The 17,295-nt window shown below is 16.4% G+C and overlaps 4 protein-coding genes across 4 annotated transcripts, besides 26 other annotated features; 3 read left to right on the top strand and 1 right to left on the bottom strand. All coding sequences in view use genetic code 6, as the record gives it.

The window, feature by feature from the left end:
• Positions 1-235: 235 nt before the first annotated feature.
• Positions 236-278: a microsatellite.
• Positions 279-372: 94 nt separating this feature from the next.
• Positions 373-420: a microsatellite.
• Positions 421-3,702: 3,282 nt separating this feature from the next.
• Positions 3,703-3,755: a microsatellite.
• Positions 3,756-4,086: 331 nt separating this feature from the next.
• Positions 4,087-4,134: a microsatellite.
• An 8-nt stretch (positions 4,135-4,142) lies between these two features.
• Positions 4,143-4,230: a microsatellite.
• Positions 4,231-4,621: 391 nt separating this feature from the next.
• Positions 4,622-4,672: a microsatellite.
• Positions 4,627-4,672: a microsatellite.
• Positions 4,673-5,396: 724 nt separating this feature from the next.
• Positions 5,397-5,434: a microsatellite.
• A 2-nt stretch (positions 5,435-5,436) lies between these two features.
• Positions 5,437-5,470: a microsatellite.
• Positions 5,471-5,668: 198 nt separating this feature from the next.
• Positions 5,669-9,154, bottom strand: IMG5_144730 (protein kinase domain protein; the record flags this gene model as incomplete). The annotated part of the gene is made up of 6 exons (XM_004031187.1): positions 5,669-5,974; positions 6,034-6,183; positions 6,234-6,350; positions 6,798-6,815; positions 7,223-7,256; positions 8,346-9,154. The coding sequence occupies 6 exons, from the start codon at positions 9,152-9,154 to the stop codon at positions 5,669-5,671; spliced, it is 1,434 nt and encodes a 477-aa protein (XP_004031235.1).
• Positions 7,378-7,427: a microsatellite.
• An 852-nt stretch (positions 9,155-10,006) lies between the features above and the next one.
• IMG5_144740 (serine esterase, putative) lies at positions 10,007-11,953 on the top strand (the record flags this gene model as incomplete). The annotated part of the gene is made up of 4 exons (XM_004031188.1): positions 10,007-10,462; positions 10,516-11,240; positions 11,335-11,802; positions 11,851-11,953. The coding sequence occupies 4 exons, from the start codon at positions 10,007-10,009 to the stop codon at positions 11,951-11,953; spliced, it is 1,752 nt and encodes a 583-aa protein (XP_004031236.1).
• Positions 10,062-10,112: a microsatellite.
• Positions 11,247-11,315: a microsatellite.
• Positions 11,807-11,835: a microsatellite.
• Positions 11,954-12,253: 300 nt separating the features above from the next.
• Positions 12,254-12,833, top strand: IMG5_144750 (RNA polymerases k subunit family protein, putative; the record flags this gene model as incomplete). The annotated part of the gene is made up of 2 exons (XM_004031189.1): positions 12,254-12,602; positions 12,703-12,833. 2 exons carry the CDS (start codon positions 12,254-12,256, stop codon positions 12,831-12,833), a joined length of 480 nt encoding a protein of 159 aa, XP_004031237.1.
• Positions 12,278-12,316: a microsatellite.
• A 49-nt stretch (positions 12,834-12,882) lies between the features above and the next one.
• Positions 12,883-12,923: a microsatellite.
• Positions 12,924-12,952: 29 nt separating this feature from the next.
• Positions 12,953-13,048: a microsatellite.
• Positions 12,967-13,048: a microsatellite.
• Positions 13,049-13,133: 85 nt separating this feature from the next.
• Positions 13,134-13,165: a microsatellite.
• A 131-nt stretch (positions 13,166-13,296) lies between these two features.
• Positions 13,297-13,339: a microsatellite.
• An 18-nt stretch (positions 13,340-13,357) lies between these two features.
• Positions 13,358-13,407: a microsatellite.
• Positions 13,408-13,481: 74 nt separating this feature from the next.
• Positions 13,482-13,537: a microsatellite.
• Positions 13,538-13,617: 80 nt separating this feature from the next.
• Positions 13,618-13,666: a microsatellite.
• Positions 13,618-13,695: a microsatellite.
• A 406-nt stretch (positions 13,696-14,101) lies between these two features.
• Positions 14,102-15,771, top strand: IMG5_144760 (hypothetical protein). The gene has a single exon (XM_004031190.1). It carries the CDS (start codon positions 14,181-14,183, stop codon positions 15,705-15,707), a length of 1,527 nt encoding a protein of 508 aa, XP_004031238.1. The 5' UTR covers positions 14,102-14,180; the 3' UTR covers positions 15,708-15,771.
• Positions 14,127-14,181: a microsatellite.
• Positions 14,625-14,682: a microsatellite.
• A 104-nt stretch (positions 15,772-15,875) lies between the features above and the next one.
• Positions 15,876-15,914: a microsatellite.
• The last annotated feature ends 1,381 nt before the right edge of the window (positions 15,915-17,295 follow it).

Raw genomic sequence — 17,295 nt, forward strand, 5'->3', positions numbered from 1 at the left:
TTTTTGCAAAAAAAAAAAAAAAAAAATTTATTCAAAATTTGTACTTTAATAAATATTATTATTAATTTTTTAGTATTTTTCATTAAATCAATATTAATTAAAAATTATATAAACTATACAAATCAATTTGGATATTTCAATAAATTATCCATTATTATACCTTTAATATTATATTTATTCTCCGAATTATTCTTAAATTATATTTCTTTCTTATATTTATTAACGAATTATATTATATTATAAAATTATCTATTATTAAAATTATTAATTTTTAAAATGAAAAATATTCTATACATTTAAATTAAATTATTTAAATTAAGAAGAAATTAATTCAGAATTGATAAGATAGGTATTTATATAAAAACATATCATAAATTAAAAAATATATATTTTAAATTAAATTAAATATTTATATAAAATCTATTTTTATAATATTTTGAGATTTTATTGAAATTATCAATTAAATAATATATTTTTAATTTATATAATTTTTTTTTTAATATTAAAAAACATGATTCAATTGAAAATATAAAAATAATAATAAATTACATAGAACTTAAAAATATTTTTATAAAAAATTATAAATTAAAATTTTTAAATATTATCAAAATATTACGAAAATAATTGTAAAATTAATAAAATAAAAAAAATATAAAAATTATATATTATTATATTATTAAAAGTATTATTAATATAATTTTTATTTTTAAATAAATAAATATATATTGTAAAATATCTTTATATTTATATACTTATATTACATAATATCTAAATAAAAAAAAATTACCAAAATAATTATTAAAATTAATAATAAACTATATATTAATTAAAATTGTAATATAATAAACATAAAATATATATTTTTATATATATAAATATTTTCATTTATCTTTTTTTAGCTTTTATTCATAATCTTCAATTTTATTTTATTAATCTTTTAATCTTTTTTCTAATTGATTATTCTATTAAAAAATAAATAAATTTATAAGATTTTTAAAATATATATATATTAATAAAATATTATAAAAAAATTTATTTAAAAAATAAAACAATATACCAAATATACTAAATTAATAATTTTTTCTCTTCCTTTTTCAAAAATATTTAAAGACCTTTTATCTAAAGAACTATTATCATTTAAACATTTTTCTAAAGGTGCAATATTAGTTTATATTTCTTATATTATTTTATCAAAATTATCATTTAAAACTTATTCAACATTTTTAATTTATTAAACTCCTTCTTATTAAATAATATCTTTATTTCTTTCTTTTTCATCTAAAAGTTAATTCTATTTTTTAACAGCCTCCATCAAGCTTTTAATTTAATCTTTTTAAAAATAAATTTTATTTCTTAATTCCTATATAAAATATTTATTATTATATATTTTTTCTGTATTTTTTTGATTAAAAAAAAATAACTTAATAAACATAAAAAAAAATGAGAGAAAATATATATCAGCTCTTTTATTATTGTTTATTAAGTCTTTTGAAAAAAAAAATACACCATATTAAGTAATATATATTTAAAAAATAAATAAAAAAATATACTTTAATAACATTTTAATGATTAATAAAGCAAATTTAGTTAACATTTTTACCAATTTTTAATAAAAATTCATCTACTGCTTTAAAAACGTCTAATTATTTAAATTATTCCTATATAAAATCTTCCTTAAAAGCCATAAACTATACAAAATATTCAAAAATAGTACCAAAATCTTTAAAACAGACTTTAAAAATATCTAAACTAGTGCATAGGATTTCATTTTAATTCATAAAACCTTAAGGACTTACAAATTCATTTTTTAAAAGTTATACTTATTCATTATTTTTACAAGCTTAATTTTCCAAATTAGATTTCCTTTTAATTTTCTCAAATAATTAAAATACCAACCCTTTCATTTTTTCGAAAACCTCTTTATATTTATCGACACAATTCTCTTTATTATTTGCAAATATATCTTTGATAACTTCTAAATATTAATTATCTTAATTACTTTTGCAACTAAAGGCTATTAAACCTTCTAAACATTCAAAAAATGAATCCAAAACACCTAAAAAGGTGTCTAAAAGTATTTTTATATCCCCAATTAGGCTTATTATATCTCCAAAGGATTATTTATTTTCCAAAAAAACATAAATATTCTCATATTCTAAATACTCAGAGTATTCTTAGAAAATTAAAGAAACTTGGTTTTTATTTTTTTATATAAAAGTAAGCATAAGCAATTTAAAGTTTTCACATTTTTCTTCCCATTCCAATTCTACTAAAGCATTTTTTTAAATTTTAGAAATTCTCATTTAAAACTCTGAAAAAAAAATGTCTTAAAATCCCAAAAAAAACCTTTTAAAATCTCTTCTTTAAAAAAGTTCATTTTTAATGTAAATTAATCACTTTTTTTAACTATTTATTCATTCTCTTTTTTTCTAATAATAAATTAGTTTCGAAAATATACATTTTTTAAACTAAGCAATCAATTAAATTTTATATTTATTTATAAATAATATCCCATTAAGTTAAGAAATGCTTCAAAAACTCCTTTTATTATTTATCTTTTGTACTAATGTTTTCTATTATTTAATCATATATTTACATTCCATTATATTCTCTAAAAGGTATAAATTAAATTTCTAAAAGTTCTTTTTATATTTCATTTACTTTTATAAGCGAATTTTTTTCTTTTTCGCTTTTTATTTATAAGTAAGAAATTTCTTTTTTTAAATTTTCAAGATCTTTTTCGACATTTTTTTTCTAATTTTTTAAATTTTCGATTTATTTTTATAAATCTGATTAGATTTTCTCCAAATCTTCAATTTAAATATTCAAATTTTAATTAGTGCCTGTAAATTATAAAACAGCTTATTATAATTAAAATATTTATTTATTAAAATCGCGTTTTGTTTCATATAAATTCTCGTGTATTTATTCTGTTTCTTTAGTTTTTATTTCTAATTCATCTTCTGTGCTTTTTAATTGATTTTGTAGCTTTTATAACATTTATTTTTATTTATTTGAAAAAATGTTCTCGAAAATATTAAACGATGTGATGTTTTTATTTTACTTATTTATTTTTTTATTTTTTAAAATATTTTTATTTTTTATTATTTACTTTTTCTTTTTATAATGTTTCTTAAATTTCAATTTTTTTATAAAATATCATTATTAAATTCTAAATTCTCGATTTCTGAAGTCATTGTCTATATTTTTCTTAATATTTTTTTAAACGGTTTTCATATTCTTGATTTTTCTCTTTTTCTTCTTCTAATTAATTCTAATATTCTTTTCTTTTATTTTCTTCCTTATTATATAACATTATTATATATATATTTCTATTTAATTATTTAATTTTTACTTCTTGTATTTTAGATTTTAATTATTATATCAACTTTTTTACAGATTAAACTTTATCTTCATTACTAGTAGAAGATGAATCATTTAATTGTGTATTATTTAAATTATGAAAACTCATTAAAAATATATATATATATATATATTTATGAATAATATTTGGTTAATTTAATTAATATATATATTATTTTAATTTTTTTTAAAAAATAATATTATATAGATATTATTTTTTATAAAAATTTTAAGATTTTTTTTTTTAAAATTCATAAAAATTTTCTAATTAATATATAAAAATATAAAATATATTTATTTTAAATAAAATCAATATTTAAAAAATAATTAAAAAAAAAGATATATATATATAATATATATAATATAATATAAATATAAATATATATATATATTATTTTTTTTTTAAATGAAAATTATTCAACTATTATTATAAAAAGTAAATAAATCTAAAAATATAGTTAAAATGATATATAATAATTATTAAAAATGTTTAAATATATATTTGAATTAAATATAAGTAAAAATGATTAACTAAGTAATATTTATATTAGATTAGAACCAAAATTAAAAGAAATAAATTAATTAAATATTTTATAATAAAAAAAAATTATGAAAAAATATTTCTATATATATAATTATAAATATTATAAATATTTTAACTTATATAAAAATATTTCTATATTTTTTATTTTATATATTTTTAATATAATTGTTTATTAGTTTATATTAAATATATAATATAAAATTTATAATTTAAAAATATAAAATAAATGAAAAATTTTTATAAATAATATATTATATTATTATATATTAAAAAAATTATTTTAAAAATTAAAATATTTTATTAATCTATAAATTTAAAAAAATAATATAATAATAAATATCATTTATTAATCTAACTATATTATAATTTTTTCTATTCCAAACAGATACTTTCATGGTCTTTACAAATAGAAGAAATTTTATTATAATAAATATGTTCTTTCGGTATTCCTTCAACTTTAATCCAATTTTTATAACACATTACTTTTTTAGACTCGAATTTTTATTTGTAAATTAAAGGTTCGGATCTAATATCTAATCTACAAGCCCCCTTAACTAAAGTGCTTAAAAATCCTGTAACTGGATCCAACATTCTAATATATTAATTTCCACTATCATAAAAAAAAAGTATACCTAATACAAAAATTAAATATATATTTATTTATTTGAATACACAAATAAATATATATAAGAATATTTATTATAAAATATAAAAATTAAATTTATATATTATATTTATATTTATTATATATATATATATATTATAAAATAAATACCTTATTAATCTACAGCTAAAGAAATTGGTAATGAAATTAAATTAATTCCAAAAGGTCCATCTTTAAATCCTTATTCACCGCATTTACCAGCTACAGTAACCGTATTTTTTTATTATAAATATATTTTCCTTATACAATTATTATAAGTATCAGCTACAAAAAGCACAGGTTCATCAAATTCATCTTTTTTTAAATCTATAGGAGTATAATCTTCACATATATTCTCCATTTTAGCATAGTTTTTTTCGTAATTTTCTTATGTAATATTCTTATTTTTAATATAATCATTATCAATACAATCAAATGTTAAATTATTGCAATTACAATTATCTTTTTTTATAACGATTTTCTTATTTTTTTCTAACAAGCTTTAATATTTGCTTTTCATAAAATATGCTAAAGACTAAGGTTAGTTAAATATAGAATTATTTACATCACCATCTCTATACCGTTCAGTTTTTTAACTATCTTATGTATATGGAATACCTGCAATATGCTGAAATTCTCCTTTTTTATTTATACTTTTGATTATATTGTTTTAAGAATCTATTATGTAATATGTTTTATCAATTTGGTTATAATCAATTGAGTGTTTCCAGTATATTGAACTTAAATTTGAATTTATTATAATGTCTTTTTGGAGAAAATCTTAATCTCGGCTTCCTTGATATGATGGAATTTTATAATTTGGACTCAAATGGTAATTTTATACATATATTTTTAAAATTATGAATATTTTTAAAATTATAATAAACATATTATATTTTTTTCATATATATAATTTTTTTGTATTTTTAATTTTTAAATAATAAATAAATTAAAGCAAAAAGATTTTATTTTAAAAAAAATAATAATAATATATTTTTAAAATTTCTTTATTAAATTTTAATTATTTTTAATGTATCATAAATATTAAGAGAAACAAGGTATATCGAAAACTTTTTATCTTGTTTTTTTTTAGGTACTTTCTATATTTTAATATGTAATCAAACTTTATTAAGTTGATAGATCTGCAATATGAATATTTTTTTATAATTTAAAGGAGTTTTTGCATGAAGCTAAACTAAAACCGAAGGCGTTTAATAATTTTTATTTTAAAATTATTATATAATCGAATTTTATTACTAATCATATTTTTATTTCCATTATCTTATATCTCTAACATCATTTTATTAACTCATATAAATTAGAAAAGGTTATAAATTTTATAATTCTTAATCTTTTTTAGAGTTAATAAAGTCTTTTATTTAAATACCATTTTAATAATTAAGTGAAAAAGAATTTTATAAATTCTAAAAAACAAAAAAAAATTTAAAAAAAAATATATATAAACATTTTTATATTTATTTACATCAATTATTATAACATCCTTAAGATTTTTACATAAAAGTCTTAAATCTTTTACATATCCTTTTTCATTTACTTTACAATGTTGTCTATAAAATTTTTAAGTAATATATTTTTTTTCTGGATCTAATTAATTTATAATAGGATCAGCATACTATTTTTATTATTATTAAATTTTATTTTTTTAAAATATTTTTTAATTACATCTTTAACACTAGCAGTCCATATAATTATATCATAATAATTAGCCATTTATTTTAGGAATTATTTAGCCTAAGGCCTTATATTTATGTAGAAAGGATTTCTACTTACTTTAGGTAACTTTTAAATATTTAAAAAAATGTATTTAAGTATATTATTTAATATTTATATTAATTTACACTTATACAAAAATCATATTAATCTAAAATTTTATTATTGCTATGAATTAATGTTTCATCTAAATCCAAGACTAATATTTTTTTAGTATTATTAATCAAATTATTTTTTATAGGAATATTTATTAATTTTTCCTTGTTTAAATATAAACTTGAAGCTCTATTTGAATATAAGTTATTTCCCTTTTAATTCATAAAAATAGATTCTAATTATCTTGAAATAAAAAATATATTTTATTTATATTATTAAATTAAAAATATTATGTTTTACTTTTTGTGTGTTTAATTGTTGAAAATTGTTTAAGAAAGTATTTATTTTTAATTAGTTTATAATTAATGTTTAATATTATTTTTGAATTAATTTATCAGATTATTTGGAAAATAATTTTACATATCTTTTGTCTTTGGCCTTTTTTTTATATTTTTTTTATAAATTGTAATATATAATTGAATATTTTTTTTTACTTTCTTACGTTTATTAAATTTAAGAAAAATGTAAATAGGCTTTTGGTTGCATATTTGTTTTGTTTTTATTTTGTTTTTTAATAGTTTAATTAAGATTCTTTAGTAAATAAATTTATAATTTATATATTTTTTTTCTAAAAAAAATATAAAATAGAAATTAATCTATAATAAATTAAAAATTGTAATTTTAAAAATTTAAATATGAATTATTTTTTTATCCTATAATTTATATATTAACTTTAATTTTTTTTTTTTTCATATTTTATTAAAATTATAAACAAATAAAAAATTTCTTTTGTTTATGAAATAAAATAAAATAAAAATAAATAATATATAAGTTTTAATTTATACACCTAAAAATTAATTGCAAATAACACTATTATAACTAAAAATAAAGTAATTATAGTAAAATAAGAAATTTTTTATGAGATAATAAATATTATAAATAAATAAAAATATAATAAATTAATTTTTTTTATATCGTTTATTTGAATAGTAATAATACACTTTTATTTATTTTTTCTTTTATATAATTTTTTTGTTTTTATTTTTTCTTAAAAATAAATAAATAAAATAATTTTAAATTATATGTTCGATCGATATTCCTAAAATATTTAATTTTATAAGCATATTAAATTGAAACCTAAAAATAAAAGAGCATAATATTTTTCTTTATATATACTAGAGTTTGTATTTACATATAAATATTTATATTGTATATTAAATTGATTAATTATTAAATTTTAATATTAAAAATAAAAGTACATAAACCTTAATATAAATGAATATAGTATTATTTTATTTTCAATTAAACAAATGCATTTTATCATAAGGTTTTTTTTTATTTTTAATTAATTCAATTTTATAATTAAATGTTTATTACAAAAATATATTATCCAATTTTTTATTTTAAATTTCATTTTCATTAAATTTTTATTCATACATACCATCGAAAAACTCATCAACTAAAAAACAATTACAGATATCATTTAAATGTTAAAAATTTTAATCTAATTTTTCTTATCCCCCTTTATTATTAATATATTTAATAAAGGTTTATTTCCAGAATTCAAAATCTACCAAATTATTATTTTATTCATTTTTAAGTGAAATATTATTCTAAAAATAATTATTAAATTAAACCAATTTTTTAATTTCTTACTAAAAACAATCCAAGCAAACCACTACAAAATCTATTTCTTTACTTATTAATTAAGCAAATTATAATAACTAACCATTATCTTATTCTTATTTAATATACATATTAAGAGTCTATTTTAAATACTAGGTTTAATTAGAAATATTTTTCATTATTAAAAAACTAATTACAGGTGCATTTTCTTAATCATTTTACTCCAAAATATCATTAAGTACTTTTATTTAGAAAAGGATTTTATTTCTAATAAAAATAAGGAATTTAATATATAAATTAGTATTGTTTTCATCAACTTTTTATTACTGCAATTATTTTTACTACTATTCATTTTTTTTCTCAAAAAGAGGGTGATTAAGTAAAGTATTCCATTCGATTCTTCTATCAGGATCAATAGTAAGCATTCTCATTAACAACTCTTCTAATTAAACTGAAATATTATTAATATGTTTTGGAATAACCAGTTATTTATTATCAATCTAATTAATTAACTAGGCAATAGTTTTATCTTCATAAGGACAATAACCGAACAACATTTCAAATAAAACCACCCCCATAGACCATATATCTGCCTTTATATTATAATTGCAACCTTTTAGAATTTCCGGGGCCATATAAATAGGTGATCCGACCATAGTTTATGTTAAATCAGAAGCAGAAAGTAAGGTTTTACAAAATCCAAAATCTGCAACTTTAATAACTCCATTATGTAATAATATATTGGAAGGCTTTAAATCTCTGTGTAGTATATTTTCCCTAAACATACACTTGAAAGCATTTATTATTTATTAAAAAATATGTATCGCTTCTTTTTCACAAATTATTTTTTTTTATTTTATTATATCTTCAAGAGTACCTCCATCGCAAAACTCGTAAACTAAATAAACATTATTTTAAGAACGGAGCATTTCTATAAATGTTATGACATTTGGATTGTTTATTTTTGTAAGAGTTTAGATCTCGTTTAATGTAAATTGGTGAAGTTAGGGAACACTTTTAAATTTTTCTAATTTTATTACTTTTATAGCATATACTTATTCGGTCTTTAAATGGGTGGATTTATATACTTTACCGTATTGACCGCTTCCCGCTATTTCTTTTAGGATGTAATTATCTATTATTTTACTCATGATTGCCCTTTTTTTATATTTATGAATTTTTATTTTTTGTTGTTTATTATTTATTTAAATGTATATTATTTAGTTTTTTAAAATATTAGTTAATTTTTTTATTTATTTTTTTTTTAAAAAAAATTAATCAAATTTTTTATATTTAAAAATATAGTTAAATATTTTATATTATTTTTATTTTGTTAATATATAATAATATATTATAAAACAAAAAAATATTAAATAAAATGTCTGTAAAATCTGTTGTTGAAATTGTTATTCATGTTTAAAATTTCAGAAATATAGACCTTTTTTATTAAGGTCTATATTTTTTAAAATTTACTTTATATCAACTAGATGGAAAAGATTAAGTTTTTTTTAAAAAAAAAAAACCAAAATTAATTTAAAATAAAAAAAAAAAGAAAATATACGCCCATCCATATAACTTATCAGAAAATTATAACCCACACAATCAAAGTGAAGAAAAAAGATTAATCAAATTAGGCGATATATAATTATATAAATAAGCCGAAATAATAGAGGAAGAAAGCGCTTTTTATAGCAAAAAATTCTTTATTAAATATTCCGAAGAAGAAGTAGAATTGAATGATTTTTGCCATTTCACAATAGAAATAGACGCAAGTAAAGATATGGAAAAATCCTAATTTTTTTTAGAAGTAGATTTAATGTTTTATGATTTTATGAGTATAAACAATGATAATGAAAAAAAAAATGAATAAAATAATATAATTTGCTAAAGTAAGAGTTTATAAACATTAAAGTTTAAGGTAGGTAATGTTTTTGATTAAATTCATTAATTTTTTCCAGCATTTTTTGAAGAATAAAATTTTTGTTTAGCAAACATATTTATACATGCAATTCCTTTAGGTATTTTTTTAGTTTTTAATTTTTTTTTTTAATTATAAAAATATATATACATATATATATATATATATATATATTTATATATATTTATATAATTTTTTTTTGCTAATTTATTAGATTTTAGATTTAGAACATAACCTATATAATTAAGTCATTTTGCAAAATTAACTCCTGAATAAAAACGATTAATACTTGAAAGCAAAAATTAAAATAAAATTTCTGTTTTTTAAACTTTATAATAATAATATGGGAGTATACAAATATAATATAATATAATATTTATCTAAAAAGCAAAAAAATTATATAGAAATTAATTGTGATGATATGTATTTTTTATTTGTTAAAAAACAACAATAAGTGCATGAAAATTTACTTAAATATTATGAATATGTTAAGAAAAAATGCATAACAGAAAAACAAAAATAAACATTTAAAAAATTTTTAGTATTATTTATTATAAAAAATTAAAATATTCTAAATTAATATAAAATAAAAAGTAACCTCCTTAAAATTTAATAAATGCTGAATATATAATAAATGAAACTACAACAAATAACTAAAACATTGATAAACAAAACGATTTAAACTATATACTTCAAAACAGATACAAAACTACAGACCCCGAAAACATTACACACGCAATTTTGAATGAATCAAATTTAATAGGGATATAAATACTTTAAATATGGTACAAATGTTTAGATTTGTTTAAAATATCGCCCTAATATTGTTTATATTTCTTCAATTTAGAATACTAAAAAGAAGAAAAAGAACGAAATTAAATATACATAATAAAGTAAAATCCAAGCACTAACCAAGTATCTGAGCAAAACGAGAAAACAGCTTAAAAAACACGACAGAAAATACAAAACTATTAATTTAAAGGAATCAGAAAAATCGAATAAATCTAACCATCAATAAAACCTGAAAATCACCCATTAATTTTCGAAGAAACAATTATAAAAAAGGAAGATAAAATAAACAAAAAAAACATAAAAGAATAAATTCATTTATTTATTCTCGTACATGGATTTCAAGGAAATTCATTTGATATGAAAGTTTTTAGAAATTATCTTACCTATTTATATCCAGAATCGCTCTTTTTATCTTCTAATTGTAATGAAGATAGTACAGTTGGAGATATTTAAGAAATGGGAAAAAATCTTGCTAATGAGATTATTAATTTTATATAAGAAACATGTTAAGTTGATATTTTAAGCAGGTTTAGATATATATATATATATATATATATATATATATATATATATATATATATATATATATATATATATATATACATTTTATTATCTTTTAAGAATTTCATTTATTGGATTTAGTTTAGGTGGTATTATTATAAGAGCTGCTTTACCTTATTTGGAAGATTATAGTTAAAAAATGTATTCTTTTATTACTCTCTCATCTCCTCATTTAGGATTTATGTATAATTCAAATATTATTATAGAAGCAGGACTATGGTTTTTAAAAAGATGGAAAAAAAGTGAATGTTTATAATAACTTTCACTTACTGATCATAATGAAATAGAAGAGTGTTTTTTATATAAATTATCTTAATATAAGGGTATTGGATGGTTTAAAAATATTTGTTTGGCTTCTAGCTTCTAAGATAGGTATGCACCATTTGATTCAGCTAGAATTTAATTAACTAAAGAAGGATTAAATTCTGAAAAAGGAAAAAGATACACAGAAATGACTAAAAATATTCTAGATTAAATTAATGCAGATTTCTTTAATAGATTAGATGTACATTTTGATATTTAAGAAAGGTAATTATTTTTATTTATTTTTATTTTATTTTTTTGTTAATAAATAAGAAATTTTGATACTATTATTGGGAGGACAGCTCATATATAATTTATTGAATGCTAATATTTAATTAAATTAATTGTTTCTAATTACGATATTTTATTAAAATGATATAATTAAATAGAATAATATACATTTAATTAATAGAATTTGTTTAATAATTAATTAATTAATTTGATCTTTTATATTTTTGTATTTTAACTTGTAATTAAACTAAATTTTACAATATAATTATTATTATATATAAAATAACAATATTTTAGCTTTAATATATTTATTTATTAGAATAAATAAATATATATATTTATATTTATTAATAATATTTTTCTTTATATTTATTTAATTTAATATCTATTTATTATTTCTTTGCTAATTAAAACAAAATAAATATAATATATTATTTATAAAAAAATGTCAGATTACGGCGATTATTATGATGATGATAATAAAGATGATGAAATTATAGATGATGAAGCATAATCATTAGATGAAGATTCACAAGAAATAGACGAATCACCAGAATAATCAGAATCTGAAAAATCATCAAGTGACGAATCAGATGAAGACGAAGATAAAGAAGAAGAAGATGATGAATATGAAGATAATTTATTAATTGTTTAATAAGATCATCAAAAAACTTAAGATAGCAAATAAAGGGTAACTCCACCATTTTTAACAAAATACGAAAAAGCAAGAATTATTGGTACAAGAGCATTATAAATTGCATAAAATTCACCAATTTATGTTGATACAGATGAAAGTAATAAAAAACAAAAATAATTTTTAAAAATTATATATTTATATTTGAAACTTTAATTTTTAATTTATTATTTATTTTTTGATAAAAAAAAACTAAATAGAGGATTATGATCCTATTGCAATTGCTGAAAAAGAATTTGTTTAAAAAAAAATACCTTTTATTATAAGAAGATATCTTCCTAATAAATCATATGAAGATTGGCCATTAGATTAGCTTGAAGTTTTAGATTGAAATTTAAATATTTTGTATTATTATTTATTTATGATATAAATTAATAAAGATATATAAAAAAAATATATATTTAAAATACATATATATATATATATATATAAAAACATTTATTTATATTTAAAATTATAATATAAATAATTATAAAAAATAATAATAAAAATAATAATAATAATAATAATAATAATAATAATAATAATAATAATAATAATAAAATATTATATTTAGATTATTTTTTAAATTATAAATAAATATTTTTTAATTCTTTGTTTTATTTTTATTTTTTTATACAATTCATTGAAAATATTTTTATATTTTTATATTTTTATTTTTTAAAATTTGAACAAAATTTTAAAATATCCTTACGTAATTGATTGTTATGTTTCTTTAAAGATACCATTTAGTATGGCATGATAATTAATTTTAATTATAATACTATAAAATTATATTTAAAAATGATTAATTCAAAAATAATTTTTTTTAATATAAATAATTTTTTCATAAAAATATTTAATTTTTAAAATAGTTTTATATATATATATTATTATGAATTTATTATTTATATTAGTTAAAATTTGAAAATTATTAAATATTAAATTTATTTATAAAAATTAAAATAATTCTAAATCAATTTTATAATTAATATTAAAAATTTGAATATAAATTAAAATATTATTTAAATATAAAAAAAATTAATTATATAAAAATTATAATAATATTATTGTAAATAAATTATTGAATTATTTATAAATCTAATTTTTTTTTTTTATATTAAATTTATCCTTAAATATATATATTATATATATATATACATATTATATGTATATTTATATATTTTTATTTTTATTATAAATATATTATATATTTAATTTATAGCTTTTATATATTACTTTTTTTTATTGTATATTTCGAATTATATATATTTTAATCCTAATTTTTTTTCAAGTTTTATTTTCATTTATTTTTATTTATCTAATCTAATGACTTTTCTATTCTATTTATATTTATTTATTCAAAAATCATAAACGTAATTTTTATATAAAATTATATTAATAACATCAATAAATATTATTTTAATTTTTAATCTCTTATAGTATTATTTAATTAAAGATAAGAAACATAAATTATTAAACCAATATTTAAATTAAATTAAAATTATTTAAATAATAGAAACATCATATTAAAAATATTATTTATTATAGATTTCACACAATAAAATAAATAATTATTCTTTTAGAAAATAATAAAAAAAAAATATTAAAAAATAAACCAAATAAAAGAACTAAATAAATTAACAAAATAAAAAAAGAAAAGAAAAAAAATTAATAAAAGCAAGCAAAAAAATAAAAAATGTTTTTAAACTCTGATGACGAAGATGATTTCGGTAAAAACTAGAAAAACACACAAAAACAGGCATTTGGCAGAAATTAATAATACCAAATGCATGACTAAAAGTCTTAACAAACTTAAAATTACAAAAATAAAAAAGCAGACTCTAATGACAATCATTTAATAATGACTAATTAAAAGCCTGGCCAAAACTATAAATACGGTTAAGGAACAGACATAAACTTCGACAAATTAGCTACTATATTAAAATCTGACTAAAAATCCGAAATGATATATGAACCAGGAATGCAAAAATTATCTTAAAAACCAAGCGGATTGAACCCATTAAAATGTGTAGACCAAAAAGTAAAGCTAACAGAAGCGTAATTCTAAAACAATTAAAATTTAGTGAATATAGATGATTTTGAAGATGAAGATGAAGTCGAAGATATAGTATTAAAAGACGATGAATAAAAAAAAGATGTATAAAAAAAAGATGTATAAAAAAAAGATGAATAAAAAATAGAAGTAAATGAAGAAACCTAATAATAGTTATAAAAAAAGGCCACAAATAATGTCATGAAGGAACTTTATGGCGATTCTAGTGATGAATCAGAGGATTCTGCAAAAGCACACAACGAAATGTTATAAAAGAAGGAAGAAAACAAAACATTGAAATTAGAATCTGATGAAGAAGAAGACTAACAGGCTGATGTTGCTAATTAATCTTAATCAAATTAATAATAATAACCACAAGAAATAATCCAAAAAACATTACCAGAAAATATCACAAGTAGCGAAATGTAGAATTTTCTAACTAATCCAATTAAAAAAGGAGTTATTTTATAAATGACAATAAAACGAGATAAAACCGGTTTTGCCCGTTTTTATCCAAAATATCACCTTTGTCTTTCTGGAGATAACCGCTATTTAATGACTGGTAAAAAAAGATCTTCGAATAAAACATCAAACTATTTGATTTCAATGAGCAAAGATAATTTATCGAAAAAATCTCCTGATTTTTTAGGAAAAGTACGCTCTAATTTCCTTGGAACAGAGTTTCATTTATTTGATATAGGTGAAAATCCTAAAAAATGTAAGTTTCCGGATAAAATCAGGAAAGAATTGGGGTTAATAATTTATGATTCAAACCTTTTAGGGTCTCGGGGACCAAGGAAAATGAAAATTATTATACCAGAAGTTATGGAAAATGGATAATAAATAGTAATTAAGCCTATGAGTAATAAAGAAGGTTTATTAGCAATGTACAAATCTGGAAGAAAAGAATAATAATTGCATTATTTTAATAAACCACCTAAATGGAATGATTCAGTATAGGCTTTTGTACTTAATTTTAATGGAAGAGTAGATAAGCCTAGTGTAAAAAATTTCTAGTTAATCGATGAAAATAATGATGAAAATATATTTTTATAATTTGGAAGAATAGGAGAAGATGCATTTAATTTGGATGTTTAATATCCTTTTTCTATTTTATAGGCTTTTGGGATTTGTTTATCTTCGTTTGATTATAAAATTGCTTGTGAGTGAATTTTATTATTTTTATATACTTATTATATTTTTTTTTTTTTTATTTTATAATTTTAAAATTTGGAAAAATTAATATTTCTTTTTTATATAATTTTTTTTATATTTAACAAAAAAAATTATAATTAAAATAATTTAACAATCATAAAAATAAATTAAGAATGTTTAAAATACAATTAATAAACATATTTTTACAATAATTAAAATATTCCATATACTTAATAATATTCAGCTATTTTGCTGAAACATACATATAAATCGAAGAAAAAGACTGTGATAAAAATTCTCGTTATTTCTTAATTGTAATAAGCAATGGATTTTCATGTTTTTTATTATTTAACATAATATCACTTCTATACATTTTCTACTAAAAAGAATTTGCTCGTATAGAATTTTTTATAATGTATACTTTAAATATAATATGGTCGTTAATAGTAATATTTTACAGTTTAAACTCAAATAAATAATGTTAATCCTCATGTATGTTATGGAAGGTATTAATAATACTAAGTATAAAAAAAGAAATAGAAATCTTATGTTTAATTTTAAAGGAAAACTAATTTTTTTACTTTTAGCCTAATATATGTATTAATACTGTTTTTTTAATAATATTTTTAAGTAACTCGAATAAATAAATTAATTGTGTTGAAAATGGTGATTTAGCAATTAATATTTTAGGGTTTGTTAATGCATTGAGTATTATTTTTTTTACTTTAATTAACGTTTGGAGTACTTTTTTTTCAAAAAATAAATAATAATCTGTTAATTCTATTAAATTTATTTCTTATACTGTTATTGTTATTTAGATTTTATCCTATTTTTTCATTTAAATAAGTATTTCGACTTTAAATATAGAAATATAAAAATAATGCATCCCTTTTTATATTACTATTAATGCTTACAGATATGTTTAACCTTTAAGTGTAGTATTTATGAGTGGATTTTTTCACCTTTTATATAAAAGTTAATAGCAAAATTATGAGTGTTGCTCTGATGCAGTTTAAAATATTAATTAGAATGATAAAACTTGTATATAAAATCATGATTAGCTTTATCAAAGTTAATTTAAAAATATAGATTAAATTTCAAATAATTAATTATGAAATATATTTGAATAATTTAAATAAAATAATAAAATATTATTTTAAATAGATAAATTATAATTATATAATTAAATATATTTGTTTATAAAATAAAGAATTTTTTTTTTTTTTTTCTTAACAGCAAAAAAAACAAATTAATAAAATTTTAATTATCCTTTTTTTTTATATTTAATTATTTTTATAATTAAAATATACAAAAAATATTTATAGTCTATATTAATAATACTCAGGTGAAATTTATTTAATTTATAAAATAAAAACTCAAAAGACATTAGTTACGATTAAATATAAAATCATCCAGAAAATCAAAAAAATACTAATAATATAAAAATAACGAAAAACTCTATTTTTAAAAGATTTTGAATAAATTCGCATTAATACAGATTAATAAATTATGCCAAGTGTAAAAAAAAAAACCGAAATAAAAATAAACAGTAAAAAAAGGCTATATATGAGATAAAATATATTAAAATATACAAAAATAGTAA

The sequence above is a fragment of the Ichthyophthirius multifiliis genome (genome assembly GCF_000220395.1).
Source record: "Ichthyophthirius multifiliis unplaced genomic scaffold scaff_1120509251124, whole genome shotgun sequence".
In the NCBI taxonomy this organism is placed as follows: Eukaryota; Ciliophora; class Oligohymenophorea; order Hymenostomatida; genus Ichthyophthirius; species Ichthyophthirius multifiliis.